Raw genomic sequence first — 17,045 nt, forward strand, 5'->3', positions numbered from 1 at the left:
AATAGGTGTATTTCTTTATCTGTCTATTTTTTTTAAATCTTCATCACTTTATTTCATAGTAATTGTTCTACAAAGGAAATTATTACATTTTTACCTGTGTTAGATGCCTTCTTGGGTTATCTATCTTGTTTCTATACCGTCTTTTAGCTTAATTCTAAGCTCTACAACCTCAAGAACAAATCATTATTTGTTTACTTATTAATTCATGGATTCAGTTAGTCATTAGCCATCTAGTTTAGTAGCTAGGAGACTAGCTCTGGAATCAAACTACCCAAATTCAAGTTCTGGATCTGCCACTTGCTAAGTGCACAGTTTAGGGCAAATTATTTCACCTCTTTGCTTCTTAGTTTCTTCATCTTCCTCAGCTTCGAGAGGCTGCCTGCATTCCTGGCAGATGGTCCCTTCCATCTTTCAAGCCAGGTATATCACTCTGACCTCTGCTTGTATCCTCAGATCTCCTTCTCTTCTATCTATCTTTGAACAGATGGAATCCAGTGAAGACTTGAACATGGCATGGTACAGCTGGTCCACCGTCCTATTGAATGTGTTGCTGGTCTTTGTCCTGTGCAATTCTTATTTTCTTTCTCTGATCTTACGAACATTTAGTTTACATGCTCAATAACGTATTTCAGAGTCATCCTTTCAATAAAGTATTTTATTATTATTTTCTTAAGTACAACTTGTGTCAGTCATTTTCCAGATTTTTGGAGAGGGGGATTTCTGATTATTTTATAATTACTGTGTTTACTGCATTCTGAGAAACTTCACACAAGGATAATACAATTATAGCAGATCATAATCTAGTTTAAATACATAGGATTTTTTTTTAAATTCTAGCTCTTCTTTATCTTAAAAGAGAGATCGTTTATACCCCCGTTGAGTTTATTATGTATCCTAGAATAGCTTATACCATGTTTCCCTGAAAATAAGACCTAGCCAGACAATCCGCTCTAATGCGTCTTTTGGATCAAAAATTAGTATAAGACCCGATCTTATTTTAATATAAGACTGGGAATATTATATAATATAATATGATGTAATATAATAATGTAGTATATAATATAATAATGCCAGGTCTTATATTAATTTTTGCTCCAAAAGATGCGTTAGAGTTGATTGTCTGGCTAGATCTTATTTTCGGGGAAACAGGGTAACAATGTTTTTCAAACTGGCGAAGTATCAGTGTTGTTGTTTTTTTTTTAAATTTACAATCTGTCATGACCCAATACTTTTCTAAAAATGATATAAATAAGTTACTAGAAAAATATTAGACTAAATAGACATAATATTATTAAATTGCTATAAAAGTGTTAAATTGCTCTAAAAGTTTTCTAAATCTTGCCCTTAATTTCCATACCTAATCTTGTAGAGGGCTTAAAAATTTCACTGGTTGCCACACTGCAGACTGCACTTTGAGGAATACTGGTTTAAGTTTGAGAGTTTACAAGAGTCAGATAGGTTCATAAGAGGCTTCGTATTCAACTGCACCCCTTCACACCCCACATTCATACTATCCAGAGGTATATTCATACCCTCTTTCAACTCTGTTGTTTCCTTAGGCATTTGACTTCGTATTTTAAAATAATGAGCTATGAGCAACTCCATAGAGACTGGAAAGGCACCTGATGAAATTCAGTATCTATTTTTGATTTATCAGTTTCAAATGATCTTTACGAAATGCCAATTATGAAAGATTACCACATCAGTCGAAGAATAAGTGATCATGGCAATAATAGTAATAGAACTGAGCATGTACCATGTATCAGGTGTCATTCCTAGTACTTTTCATTTGCATATTAACAGGTTTAATCCTCAAAAACTCTGTGACATAGACATGGACAGAGGTGCTGTGTCTAGACATTTGACATAGGAACTAAAACAGTCTGCGTTGTAAGATGAGGTCACAGTCCCAGGATTTAAACTATCACCTACTTTCTCTTTCCTGACTTTTGTTTTATCACCTCTACGTGCGGCTTCAGATAGCTTCTTGTGTTGTCTTCCCCACTCCAGCTGGACAGGCTTACTCACATACAGGTTTACATGAGAGTCACTGGGTTTTGGAACAAAAGAAATTTACATTTCTTCTTGCTCTGTAATGATTGCTAAGGGAAGGTTTGGGGAACTGCCATTATGCTGCCATTTTAAACCTGGAAGCCTGAGTATCTTTTTAATGTATTTACTGACAGAATGATATGACAACTGTACGACTACGATGGGGAGATATCCTTATGCCATTGCTCAAAAAATACAAACTAAATATCACATGGGGTGATCAAGATCTGTTGAATATCATATTTTTTCATAATCCAGGTAACCATTTAAGTTTCTTTAATTTTCATTTATAAAGAGTTATAGATAATATTTAGTCAATAGTGAAGAAATGCATTTATTTGATTTTGGCTTATATTAATGGTTATCACTATATTTAAGACAGAGTAAAACTTTTCTTGGATATTGATTGAGTAGGAAAAAATCTAAATGCCAAACATTCTTTACCATTTAAAATTTTCTGTAAGAGCTGTATTTTTAAGCTAGAATTTTTGCAGAATGTTAATTCTGTGGAATTAGGGGTATTTGCTTCATTGTTTTGTTTTTCTTCACATAGAAAGCCTTTTTGTTTTTCCGTGTCAATGGAATTACCGACCAGATCATTGTATATATGGAAGCAATTGCCAAGAAGCAGAAGAAGAGGGAATCTTCATTCTTCATGGGAACAGAGGTGTTTACCATGATGATAAACAACCAGCATTTAGAGCTATTTACGAAGCACTGAGAAATGTAAGCATTTTTTAAAAAAAAAGTTTTTATGTGGGTATACTTACAAGCTCACAGAGAATTTGGGAGAATAGTACAAAGAATGTCCACATCCTTTACTAAGCTTCATGAGTTATTAACATTTTACCCCTTGCTTTATCAATTGATTCTTTATATATACGTTGCTTTTTTCTGAACCATTTGAATATAAGTTGACTACATTATGGTCTTTTCCCCCTAAAAACTTCAGTGTGTTTTCACTAAGAACAACGACATTCTCTTATTAACCAAAGTGCAGGTATCTAACTCAGGAAGTTTAATATTGACACAATGCTGTAACCTGCCACCCTTGTATCTTTGCTCTTCTTTGATCTAGGACAGTTTCTGAGTCTGTCTTTTATGGCATTGGCATTTACTGAAGGATAGAGTCCCATTTGCCTCTCATATTATTAGAATGTTCTTCATACTGACTTGTCTGATATTTCCTTAGAATTAGGTTCAAGAATATGTCCTCCTGAATACTGTATAAGTGATGTGGTGTCCTTCTCAGGCTGTCACATTCACAGTTACTGTTGTCTGCCGGCCTCTCACTGGGGATGTTGATTTTAATTACTCAGTCAAAATGTCGTTCAGTTTCTCCACTGTATAGTTGTTTTTCCTCTTGTAAGCAGCCTGTGGGGTGGGGAGACTCTAAAAGATCATGTAAATACTCTGCTCATCAAAACTTCCGTACTATATTTAGTATCCATTGTGAGTTCTTGCCCAAACCAATCTTCACTGTGGTGGTTGCAAACTGATAGTTGTACAGCTCTAATACTCCTTCCACATACAGCCTTGGCACCCTGCTGTAAGTAAGAGCTTTCCCCTTTTATCCATTTATTGATCTACACGTTATCAGTGTGAACTCATTAATATGTATTTTTTCGATGATTTATAATGCAGTATTCCATTTTATTTATGTTAATGGCAAATTTGTTCCATATTTGGCCATTGGGGAGCCCCTTTTGGCTACTTCTTATGCCCTTTTGACAAATGCCCATCATTATTTTGAATAACTCCTCATTACCTGCCCAAACAAAATATTTCAAGCTCATCTTGATATACCTTCCCAACCCGAGCACTGAAATTAGCTGTCTGTCAAATGCGCTCTTATTCCTTTTGGTGGGCTCTGGGTGCTACCCTGTTTCCCCAAAAAATAAGACCTAACTGGACAATCAACTCTAATGCGTGTTTTGGAGCAAAAATTAATACAAGACCCAGTCTTATATAAGACCCGGTCTTACATTGGGTAAAATAAGACCGGTCTTATATTAATTTTTGCTCCAAAAGACGCATTAGAGCTGATTGTCCAGCTGGGTCTTATTTTTGGGGAAACACGGTAGGCATGCTTGTTGGTACCAGGGTGTCTTCTCTTCTTAGCCCTTTCAGTGTCACAGCTAGGAAATATAAACACACACACACACACACACACACACACACACACGTAGAATCATGCACCCACTCCAATGCCTCCAGTTGCATTCCTCCAAGGCCCTTCTTTGCCTTGTCCTACTCTATGTTTCTGTGTTTTATCTCCTTTCTTCCATATGTAGAATCCTGGCTCCTAACATAAAACATTTCCTCATTTGCTTAATCCTACAATGCATTTAAAACAGTTTGAAAAATGCTCCACTCATACCATTATCTGTACTTCCCTCTTCTCAAAAAAACCAACCTACTAAAAAGAGTTCAGGATTTGTTTGAAATCAATGTTGTATTTTAATAATGCTTTATCATGGGTGGTCAAAAGGTAGTAAAAATGAAGAAAAGTACTTTTGGGGGTTCTGAGACTTTGTAGGATAGAAAATAATTACATTCTTACAAAAATGTGATTTCTTTGTTTCCTTTGAACATTGAAAATACATTATTAACAAATTAAATCTTACTAATTTATTTGACCTTTTCTTTGATCTTTTATAAATATGTACCATTAAAAACCTGAGTAATAGTTTTAAGCTGATTAATTACACTTGATTTTTAAAAAATAAATCTTTTAAAATGATTTCACATGCTGATTTAATGATTTTTTGTGTTTGTTTTGGGTCTATGGAAACTCCATTTTTCAACTTAATGAAGTTGATCAGTCTTTTATGGTGCTCTTCATTAGTGTTTTTACCTTCTCTTATCTGTAATTCAGTAAGAAGTGTAATTTTTGAGAGAATTCAGACAAGGGTATTCATGCGAGTTTCAGACAGATGCTTAGTCATAGCCATCGAATGCAATGCACAGTGTGAATTATAAAGGATATGAATCATCTTTAAATCATAAATGCATGGCTATGTCTGCTAGCAAATCAGTTCTTACAGTCCATACATATATGTTAAATATTAGTTGCTGAGTGAATAAAAATATTAAGATTAAAAATTGCAAATTCAAAATGGGAACAAAACATTTTATTGCTCTATAAGATATTTCCTGCTTAATGTATTTCATTCTGAATTACTGTGTTTCTTGGTGTTTCTGTGTTAACTTTGATTTACTTCACACCCTGTTTATATTTGCATAGCTATCTCTGCAAAGGAGGCATGAGTGTTTCCCTCCTACACTACCTTCTTGCATATAGTTGGTACTCAGCATTTGTTGGATTGAACTGCCATGCTGCTGTATTTTTAAAACATGTTCTGTTCTTTGAAAATGACTTGAATTATCTACTTGTGGTCAGCATAGCCTCACTATTTATTTGCTGCCTTTCAACTGATAGTCTTATATACAGAGCATGACCTTCCTAAAAGATTGTGAACTGGGTGCTGTGCCCATGATGAGGGAGTGATTAACTGTCAGAAAAGACTTCTCAGAGGAGCTGACAGTTGAACTGAGCTGTAAGGATGAGTACCAGGCAGAGAAGGGAAGGTGAAGACAAGTCCGGCACCCTGTGCAGTGGGGAAAGAGGCCTGCAGTCAGCTCAGGGTGCATATGGCGTTTGGGGAAGGGACACCTACAGGTGCAGGTTATGTCCTGCTCACTCTGGGCATTCAGTACACATTATGTGAATGGCAGAATTCAGTGACTTCAGGATGCATTTACTGTGTTTCCCCGAAAATAAGACCTAGCTGGCCCATTAGCTCTAATGCATCTTTTGGAGCAAAAATTAATATAAGACTTGGTCTTATTTTTATATAAGACCAGGTATAATATAATATAATATAATATAATATAATATAATATAATATAATATAATATATACTGGGTCATATATTAAATTTTGCTCCAAAAGACGCATTAGAGCTGATGGTCCGGCTAGGTCTTATTTCTGGGGAAACATGGTATATAGGCAGAAATTTTGGTAATTTATCATCTTCTCCCTTAAAGGTCAAATTACTTGTGTTATATATTGGATGATTAAGAGCTGTAATTCAACAGGCACTGTTTTTATTTCAGGAAAATAGTCATCAAAAGACTTTCCCAGTGAAGAAAAAAATTTTTAACCACAAATACTGGGATGTAAATCACATGAAAATGAATGAACTGAATCTGAAGTACTTCATATTCCTGGGAATTAACTTTTAAACGCCTTTTTAATGTTTTCATTTTATTGTCATTGCTAAATAAGAAATCACAGTTTGGTCTTCCCATTATTATCCATCTCTCTCAACCACAGTTGTCCAAGTATGTTTTTGCACACATTGAAAGGTTATAGTATCACTTGATGGAGGTGATAACCCTTCGTGAAGGTTACCTTCTTCAATTTAGCTGCCACTTTTAATCCCAAATAAATCTATGCATATCTATATGCAGCACAGCACTTTTCCCAATTTCCCACGCTTAATTGAACTTCATCTTTCAACAGGATTTTTGGAAACTGACTTGGCACAGTTTTGTTGCTTTTTTAAAATTATTTTTTGCCTTTTTTTATTTGTATTCTTTTTTAAATTTTATTTTTTTATATTAGTTTCAGGTGTACAAAACATGATTAGACATTTACACCCCTCACAAAGTGATAACCATCTCCCCAAGTCTACTACCCCTCTGATATTGTGCATAGCTATTACAGTAACCATTGACTCTATTTCCTATGCTGTACTCCACATCTTGGATTACATACACACACACACAGACACACACATATACATACACACACACACACACACACATATTATAGTTGACATTCAGTATTCTTTTTCAACTTTAGGTGTATATAGTGCAGTGGTCAGACATCTACACAATCTAGGAAGTGACAACCCCCCCTCCAATAAGTCCAGTACCCACCTGGCACCCTACGTAATCTTTACAACATTATTGATTATATTCCCATGCTGTATTTCACATCCCCGTGACTATTTTGTGATTACCATTGCTTCTTTGGATTAAGTGATGCTGTGTGGTGGAACAGCACTTTGACTTTGGAGCTGGGCAGCTGGGGTGGAATCCTGGCTTTCCCACTTAGTGTGGGAAAATGATCTCTTCTTGCCTTAGTTGTTTCATCATAAGTTGGGATAATTATAGGACCTATTTTGTAAAATTGCTGTGAGGCTAGCATGATGTCTGGTGTGTAAGAAGTGGCCTTTTTAAAGCCAGTCCAGCTTTCAATAGTTTCTCCCAGATATACCTGTGTGCTAGCTATTATTATTTTCATTACATTCTTCCTAGTTAGGCTTCCTCTGTTTTTGTCTCTGTAACAATTTTAGGTATTTATCTCCAGTATATGTGATTTGGTTTTAAAAATCGCCCTAAGAATAATGTTAATGTTCACAGTTTTCTTGCTCAAGAGTTATCAAGTGTTAAGATCTCTTTGCATCTCTCTCTACATTGATAAAATCCATGTGATAAATTAGCATCTGAGTTTATCTTTTTTCCATAGATTTACTTCAGCTTTCTGCAGACTCAATAATTGTGATTTGGGTGGTGATTTCATTTCTTCTTTCTCTGTTTCATGGCAGTGAACCTCAGGGATAAGCTGGGGTCATTTGAAGCCCTCTGAGATTTCAGGTTTTGAATATCCTTTGGGATCTTGCATTTTTCACCGACTTCAAACTTTCACATAAAAATGTTCTCTTTTTAAACCCCATCCATCTTTCTAATTGAAAATATACCTAGTTGCAAATGCTAAATCCAAAAATGTATCTGGTTAAAAATGCTTGGGCCGTCCCGGTGGCTCAGGTGGTTGGAGCGTCATGCTCCTAACACCGAGATTGCTGGTTCGATTCCCACATGGGACAGTGATCCGTGCCCTCTACAGCTAAGATTTTGAACAACCGCTCTCCCTGGAGCTGAGCTGCGGTGAGCAGCCAGAGGTCGGCGTGGGCTGCTGTGAGCGGCCGTCCGCGGACCAGCGACCAGCTGCCTCAGTGGGGGGAGCGCAAGGCTCATAATCCCAGCATGGGCCAGGGAGCTGTGCCCTACACAGCTAGACTGAGAAATAGCGGCTTGAACCTGAGTAAGGGGGAGGCGGGAGAAGGGGGGAAAAATACTAAGATCACAAGTTAACCATTTAACCACTGCCACATTGTTTTCCAAAATACATTCCTTGGGAAATATATCTTATTTTACAGTAACAAAGGACTCTGGTCAAAAATATATTTTGGAACTAGTGGGCCAAACACTATTCAAAAGATGTATTTTCTGTTTTGCTTTTTAGAGTTTGCCAGTGTGAATCTTCATGAAGGGTGTCTGTTATTTAGGAATGTTATTCTGAAATGTGTTTATCCTTGGGACACTTTTGTGCAGTTAGGGTTCTTTGGGAAATGCAGAACCATGCTATCATTTTGCGTTCCTCCCACTCCATGCCTCCATCTCCTTCCTTTCCAGTCTAGCCTCGATACTATCATCAGAGGGATGCTGGGCTTTCATGAGTTTCTCTCAGATACCTCAGAGCCTTTGGTCCTCATTTCACTCCAGTCTGTATCTCTGTCTGTCTTCTCTGCTCTTAAACCTCCACTGTAAGAACTCTTGCCTTGGCTTGGAATGCCCTGCCTCTATTACCTCTTCTCAGAAAAACTTTCCCTGATACCCTCAGTGATTTTACCATTATTTTCTCCCTCCTCTAATGTGAGATCATAGTTCTATTTAATTCATTGAAAATATTTGTTGAGCATATACTTTTCGTGAAATTCAGAGGTTGTCAATATTAAATTGACTGAAGAAGTTATTTGGAATCAGTTATGTACTTATATATATCTTTGTCTTTTTATTTTCTTTTTCTAGTGTTCTTTTGAAGATGACAACATCCGTTCCTTATTGAAACCTTTAGAACTGGAACTGCAAAAGACAGTGCATACATACTGTGGAAAAATTTACAAAATATTTATCAAACAGCTATCAAAAAGCATACGAGACCGTTATGATAGACCACCAAAGGAAAGGTGATTCTTGGTGACTACTAAATCAAATGAATTAAAACCACAAAATCAAATGTGTGAAGGAATAGTCTTAGATGAAGTATTCAGGAAGGAATTATTCATCTTCAGAATAATTTTCTTCCTGAAGAAGTTAAATGAGCAGTATATTCATGTAATGAAGAATAAATTAAAGTCTTGGACAAGAAGACATTTTTCATCTCTGATGTTTTGTAATGTTATATGCAGTCATTCCAGTATTGATGAAAATATTGAATGGTTGTAGCCTACAGACTTTGGTTGACTCTTATTCTCAAGTGAGTAAGAACAGTAGGGGTGTATGAATGGAGAAAATGTACCTCATACACAGTGGAAACACTCAAACTGTGAGTATAGCAATACTTTTATGTCAGCACTAACCTCACTTTAAACGTGTGAGAAAAAAGTTGTTTACAGGAGCAGAAAATATTCTGTTTGTGATGTAACCACAAATGTGATGTAACCATTGACAATCTATGTGTGCCTTTATAGATGTCATCTCTGTTTTAAAATCTTTTTTTGTGACAATCATGTTTAAATTTATTTTTAGATTGTAAGTAAGCTGCACATTTAAAATTGAGCTGTGTAAGAAACAAGAAAATTTTGGAGTTTTAGTCTGTGTGTATGTTTGTAAAATGTGGCATTTTCATTTATCTTGCCAAATTCTGATCTAAGATTGTTAAACAGATACTTTTGGGAAATTTTTTTTATCACTTTAAATGGAAATTTTCAGCTTTATTGGGCATTCTAGAAGCAAGAAAAAATATGCTAATAATAAAGTGAGAACCTAAATAGTATTCTTATGTGATGGTGGAAAATGTGATGGACCAAAATGCATAAGCTATATACTTCCTGTGAACAGTAATTTTAGTTACAATGAAGTAGAAAAAAGTTATCCATTTAAACTTATTTTCTTCTACCTCAGAATGACTTTGCAAGTTATTTTTGAAGAAGCAAATATATAGAGCCTTACTTAAAATACATTAGACAACTTTCATGAATGATTTGGATTAAGACAATTGTTACCTCTGATTATCGAAAACGTAGTTTTGATTGGGTTAATGTGCATTTTTTCCTTTTTTGGACATCACTTAAGACAGTTACTTTTTTAAATGTTGAAAATGCGAAAAATATTACTTCTCTTACTGTTCTTGACAGCTGTCTAATGTAACTATAGATTTTGAGTATTAAGATGTACTCTGCAGGGGCACATATCATTTTACCAAGTGCTATATGATTATAGTCTTTTTCTCTTTTTGATATTTTAATGCTTAAATAGAATAAGAGAAATGAAGGAAAAATATGACTTATTTGAAAATAGTGATGATTGGCTTTATGAAGACCCAGTGCTCTCTGTGGAGACATGGAATATACCGAAAGAAATGGTCGTACAGTTGTCTCCTGTCTTTTGTAGTTCAGTCAGGGGCACACTGAGAAGAAAGTATAAGAAAGGCAAATCTGAAGTTGATAAACAGCCAGCACTCTTAGATGCGTTTAGAGAGTACAATCTGTACGTCCTTGGCAGAATTCCATAGTGAATATAAGAACTTGTGAACTGTGTTGACATTGAGTTTGCTAAGTAGAAAATGAGAATGCAAGAATTTTAAAGTTTTGAGGATATATAGAAGATGGTTTCCAACAGTGCCCAAATAAGACCATTGCCTGGCTGTATTAGACAGTCACAGGGAGCTTGTTGAGAATGGATTCCTGGGCTTCACCTTTGAAGACTCTGTCTGGTCCACTATGTCTAGGATGGGGTCTACAAACATTTGGAAATAGTTTGGGATTTCATTGGAAATAAATTTAACTGGAACTAATTTTGCCCACTTGAAGGTTGAAGTTAGGATTTCACAATTCTTGGCACAGTTGGTGGATTATAATAATGATTCTGAAATATTAGAGGAAGTACTTTGGGTTATTGACAAGGTAGGAATTTATATTATTAGTAAGTTCCTTAGATTTAATTTTCTCAGTGAACAGAGAATTTCAAACCCCTGGGCTCTGATATGCTTGATTGGGACTATGTAGAATGTGGTCGTAGTTTAATCCAACTGGAATGTATACTGTGGTCTCACAGTGTTGTGGTTTATTTAGATTGACATACATTCTATATCACTGAAAATTATTGGAAAATTCTTCATCTGGTTTATTTAGACCTTGCCTATTGGGCCTTTTACCATAAATTTGGTGATGGTGAAAACTCTCCACTTAGGGACTATTTTTTCCTTAAATTTAGGATATCACAGAAAGTACATAACATTATTAAAATGAGTTTTCTGAATTTATCTTTAGATAAGGTAACTTTTTCCTTAGAATTCTCAAGAAATGCAGTTCGTAGCATTAATGAGGTTAACTTACAGAACAACTTAGAGAATATTATATTTCTTTTCATGAAACACTATATTTATGTAGTTTATATAAATTACATTCTATATTCTTTGAGTCTATGTGTTAGAACAATTCTGACCTCAGAACTGTCTCTGGGCTGCAGTGTTACCAAAGTGGAATGACTAAAATACAGTCAAACTGCATTTGTGTGAAGTAGTCATCTTAAAAGAACTTGGAAACCTTTAGAAATATATATTGTGATTTACATTTTAAGAAAATACATTTTTCCCCCCATGAAGAGTGGTTCCTAATGTATAAGATAACCCAGTTATCCTTGGACACTTTGGAGCCTGAAACAATATTAATGTGCATTCACTGTTCTCTCATCTTGCTTACAGTCAGATGTTATAGATGTAATGGGAAGAAAATCAGACTGTGAACTAGATGTGGATTCTCTTCCTGGTTAGTGACCCCAGGCATATCATTTAACCTCTGTGCCTTGGGTTTGTAAATAATCAGTATGCCCTTCTAACTTCATGAGACTCAGAAGTCATGTGTGATGAAGTTATGAAGTTCAGAAGAGATAAAGGATTGGAAAGCGTTTCACATGGCTTATATCATGCAGCATCAGCATTACTGTTGAGGTTCTGTTTTGTCCTGTTACTTCCTGTACAGATCATTCTGTTTCCTTAGGCTGAATGTTTTCTGACATATATTGTATCTCCAGTACAAATTTGCTTATATTATGGAAGGAAGAGAAAGCAGAGAAGAAAAGAATGATATGAATGAATGATCAAAAAAGAAGGAAAAGAGGGAAAGTGAGAAAGTGAGGAAAGAGAAATAAGAGTGAGAATAGCAAAAGGCAGAGTAAGAGAAGAGAAGGAATGAGAGTGGGAAAATTGAGACATAGAGATGGAGAGAAATGGTGTGGAAACAGTCACTTACGAGTTGTAGCCCCCACCCTGTGCCGCTGTCTGCCTGCCTTCTTCTAGTTCAGCGCAAGGCCCTCCAGGGTCAGGGAGGGTGCTGGCTTTCATGGAAGGGGCAGCAAGGCTACCTTTGACTTGTTGATGCTAGTCATTTCCCAGTCACTCTGCTCTCTGATCGTTTAGTGCTAATGATTCAACATTATATTTTTTTACTGGATCCCAGTTTGTGAGCTACGACCTCTGGAAACACTGTGACAGGTACCTTCCTTTTTAACGTTGTCGTTGTAGTCATCCCAAATGTTGGATTTTGCACGACTAACTGCATCGAATCACATGGGAGGTCAGGGTGGAAGGGACAGACTCATTAGGTCTGAAGGGACCCGAGAATTTATTGCAGCAGTTTTCCAAGATGATACTGGTAGGAAGGTAGATTTGGGAATCATGCCCCTACCTTGCATGGCAGCTTAAGCAATTAAGTCACAGCTATTGATTCCTCAGTAGGCAAACTTTCAGTTGAAATGTTACGAATGGATTCATGGGAACAGGAGAGCAAAAATACATCAAAGGGAAAAACTTTACAAGATAGTACTCAGTGTCTTGTTTTTCAGAAGTTTATATTGTAAGTAATAAATACCTTAGTAGTAATCAGAGCCTCTTTGAGATGATTTTAGAAACACCATTGATCTGTATTGTTTTAAATAACTTTTTTTGGTTCCTTAGAGTAAATGGAGAAGAAAAGTAGGGGAGCAATGTGTCAGGTATGTGGGGTCAGTTACCCATTTATCAAATGTAATTTCAAGTGTCTTAAAGCAAAATTGCCTTTTAATATTTAATAAAAAGAGATTAAATAATGATTTGTACTGTAACAGTTATCTTTTTATACACTGCCAAAGCAACCCTTTTTTGCCTGTTCGATTCTGGCTGAACTGTTTTGATGTTTGTTGTTTCTTAATTCATTGAACATGAACTAGATTTTTAAAAGTAAGTTATAAAGTTGTATAAACTTAAGACAAGTCTAAAAGGTGGTACAAGAATGTTCTTTTTTTAAAAACAACTAAAAATGAATATGATGTTAATTCAACTATCTTGCAATTATAGTATCATGAGAAGAACATGGAATAGCATATTTGACAAGGCAATTTAAAGTTGATTACAAACTTAAAGTTGATTACAAAAAGTCAGACTTAACTTTAAATGGAAAACATGTATTGTCACCTCCTCTCTATTGCTAACTCAAATTATCTAATGGGATTATTTTTTTAGAATTTTCTGTAAACTCAGTTTTCAAACAAAAGAGAACCTTTGAAAAGATAGGAAAAATAAAAAAAGAAAATTTCTCTCACTACTAATACTGTGAATGCTATTTGGAGGATCTGTAGTAAGACATTTTGATACCAAATTTAATTGATGTGGAGTCTTTGATAATGTTTAGTTTATATACACAATCTGAATATGTGAGCATATTCACACACATAACACCTGTAAAAATTGAAGAGAACACAACAGTGTATATAGTCCATTTAAAAAGTAAATTGACTTTGACTATGATGGAAAATAGCTATTTTCAACCTTTGTATAAAATCTCTTCAGGGAATGTTGGAATGTTGTGCAAAAATAATTCAGGGTTTGTAGTATAGCTATAGAATATGTCATTTATTCCAAACTTAGCAGAACACACATGTATCACGTGCATTGTTACCCTTATTTGAGAGCCGGGCCAGTGGTTTTTGATGGATGCTGTAATGGAAGATCTATGAAGGAGATAGTGATTTGCACCTGTTCCCGAAATCAGAAACTGGAAAAAGTGGCAGTTGTTTCAATTTTGCACAAGCATTTTGCATAAGTATATTAATAATTTGAGTAGTAATGGCTGTAAAGCTGTGTCTTGGTGTACCGTGATATGCAGAGATTACTACCTTTAAACTGCTTTTTACCTTAAAATGTTACAGCTTTAGGATAATTTGGATATAACCCTCCAAGTATTTTGTGTATCTTGACATTTATTAAAGTGGAATATACGATTATAGATTCGACTGTTACCTCAGAATAATGGAAAGTTGCTTCATTCTGTTTTGGGGGAAGTTCAACTCTTCTTTTTCTTCAGAAACTGTGTGTTGCTGTTAGTAAATAAACATATACTCAATAGATGTTTAATTTCTTCAAATGATGTGTCTGAATTATTCTAGCAATCGAAAACAGTTTTGTAATCTTTAGGGTTAGTATGCTTGATAACTAAGTGTCTAGCAACTATATCCTAAGGAACAGATTTCCCTCAGGAGCTTCATACTGTGCAACAACTTGTTAACATCATGAATTAATTAAGGTAAATCTCAAAGAAGAAATGATAAATATTGAATGAGATTAAAAAAGAGATCAAAGACCTAAGAAATAAATTGATCAAAAGGATGCCATTAAAGATCTGATAAATAAATTAGAAAGGACCAGAGAAGACAGTTGAAACTTAATTGCTGACATAGAGGAAAGGTTTAGCACAATAAGTCAAGTACCACTCAGCAGCAGCACAATAATTTGGACATATTTCTGAATGCTTACCACGAGAATGGGTAAAGCTAAGGGCAATTTCCTAGGCTGACCTACCACCCCTTGAAAGAATTAGCCTTCAGAACTCTCTCAGGTTCATCCTGCAATGCCTGAGCAAAATGTATAAGGTAGAAGGTAAACAAAGGAATGGGGAAAGGCATAGAAGAAAAATAAAAAGAAAAGAAAGAAAATGTGATGTCATAAAAAGAATATAAAATCAAGATCCGACGTTCAAAATGGGACAAAGGAATATTTTTAAACAATTTTTTATAGTACTAAAATACACATTAATTGTTATCGATAAAACATAGATGTTTACATATAGCAGAATCTCCCAGAAATATAAGCAATTGATAAAGCCACCATCGTAGTGTTACTCTTTAATAAACTTCTTTCACAATTTGCACATCAAGAAGATAAAAAATAAATGGATATATTCAGAGGATTTAAATAATACAATAAATGAATACCGGGTTATATATCCATATTATATCCATATTTATAGAATTTAGTAATAGGCAAAGAAAAATATTCATAAATTTGTGTATTAGGTAAGATTACCCAGATGAGAATTGGCTACAAGTAACAGAAATCCAAAATAATGGTGACTTAAAGAAGATAGAAGCTTATTTTTCTCTCACATAAATGTGAGTTGTCCAGGTAGATGAGGAGGTCCCACCATCCCCAGGGACCTCGTCTCCCTCTTCCCTGCTCCTTTGTCATTTCCAGTAAATGGCTTCCACCAGTGGTACAAGAATGTCATTCTGGTTCCATCAAGCATATCTGCTTTCCAGCTAGGAGGGAGGAAGACATGGGAGGAAAAGGGCCTGCTTCCACCTTTTAATAAAACTTTTGTGGAGTATTACAAATTACTTAAACAATTCTTTGGCCCAGAACCTAGTCATATGGACTCTCTAGCCGCAGTGGAAGTTGGGATATTTGTACATATTCATCACATGGGCTCAGACAAAATTTTTCATGTCTACTATTGAAAAAGAAGAAGAGAGAATAGATATTAAAGGAAAACAATCTGAGACACCTTGCACATCTGAAAATGTGTGTGTGTGTTTTGTGTGTGTGTGTGTTTTTTTTTTCCTGTACTTCCCCTGTTGAATAATTCACCTGGACATAGAACTCAGATTTGGACAACATTTGCCTTTCAAATTTGCAAAACATTGTTCTGTTGTCTTTTAATTTCCTACATTGTTTGTATTAGGGGTCTCCAGAGAAACAGCCAATGTATACGTATGTACTTATTATAAGAAATTGGCTTATGCAATTATGGAGGCTGAGTAGTCCCATGATCAGCTAGCTGTCTGTAAACTGGAGACTCAGGAAAGCTGGTGGTGTAATTCAGTCCAATTCCAAAGCCTGAGAACCAGGGGAGCTGACGGTGTAAATCCCAGTCTGAAATGATAACAGTATCTCAAAGCAATACTTGCTTTCCTTTGCAGCATTATACACAGTAGCTAAGACATGGAAACAACCTAAGTGTCCATGGATGGATGAATGGATAAAAAAGGTGTCATATATATGATGGAATATTATTCAGCCTCATAAAAAGAAGAAAATCCTGCCATTTGCCACAGTGTGGGAAAATCTGGAGGATGTGCTAAGTGAAATGAACCACTTAAAAGAAGGTATGCAGTACAGTATTTCTAATGTACAGCATGGTGACTATAGTTATACTGTACTGCATACCTGAAATTAGCTAAGGAATGGCTCTTAAGTGTTCTTACCACACACATATGAAATGGTAGTTGTGAGGTAATGGATATGTTAGCTTGATTGTGGTAATCATTTCACAATGTGCATGTGTTTCAGACATCATGTTGTACACCTTATATGCTAATTTTGTCAATCCTCAGTAAAGCTGGGGTGGGGGGGACGGGAATCCCAGTTCATGTGCAGAAGATGAGATATACTAGCTCATGCAGTAAGGAAGGGAAAAAAACGGAGAGGGAAGCAAGTCCTTCCATCCTACCCCTTTTGTTCCATTCAGGACCTCCTGGCTTGGATGATGCCCATTTATTTTCGAGAGGGAATTCTATGCAGCCCAATTGAAATACTAATCTCATCCAGAAGCATTCTCAGATACACCGAGAAATAATGTTTAAGCTGGGGACCACTTAACCCAGTTAAC

At 35.6% G+C, this 17,045-nt stretch overlaps 1 protein-coding gene across 2 annotated transcripts in view; it reads left to right on the forward strand.

Moving 5' to 3' along the window:
- Positions 1-14,385, forward strand: part of GXYLT1 (glucoside xylosyltransferase 1) — a 41,226-nt gene extending 26,841 nt beyond the window's left edge. For both annotated transcript variants that reach the window (XM_019748442.2, XM_019748443.2), the window contains 3 exons: positions 2,187-2,310; positions 2,606-2,778; positions 8,935-14,385. In XM_019748442.2, coding sequence (XP_019604001.1) covers positions 2,187-2,310; positions 2,606-2,778; positions 8,935-9,096 — 459 coding nt within the window. In that variant the 3' untranslated portion in view covers positions 9,097-14,385. The remainder of the gene's footprint in view (positions 1-2,186; positions 2,311-2,605; positions 2,779-8,934) is intronic.
- The last annotated feature ends 2,660 nt before the right edge of the window (positions 14,386-17,045 follow it).

This window comes from Rhinolophus sinicus, linkage group LG02, assembly GCF_036562045.2.
Source record: "Rhinolophus sinicus isolate RSC01 linkage group LG02, ASM3656204v1, whole genome shotgun sequence".
NCBI lineage: Eukaryota > Metazoa > Chordata > Mammalia > Chiroptera > Rhinolophidae > Rhinolophus > Rhinolophus sinicus.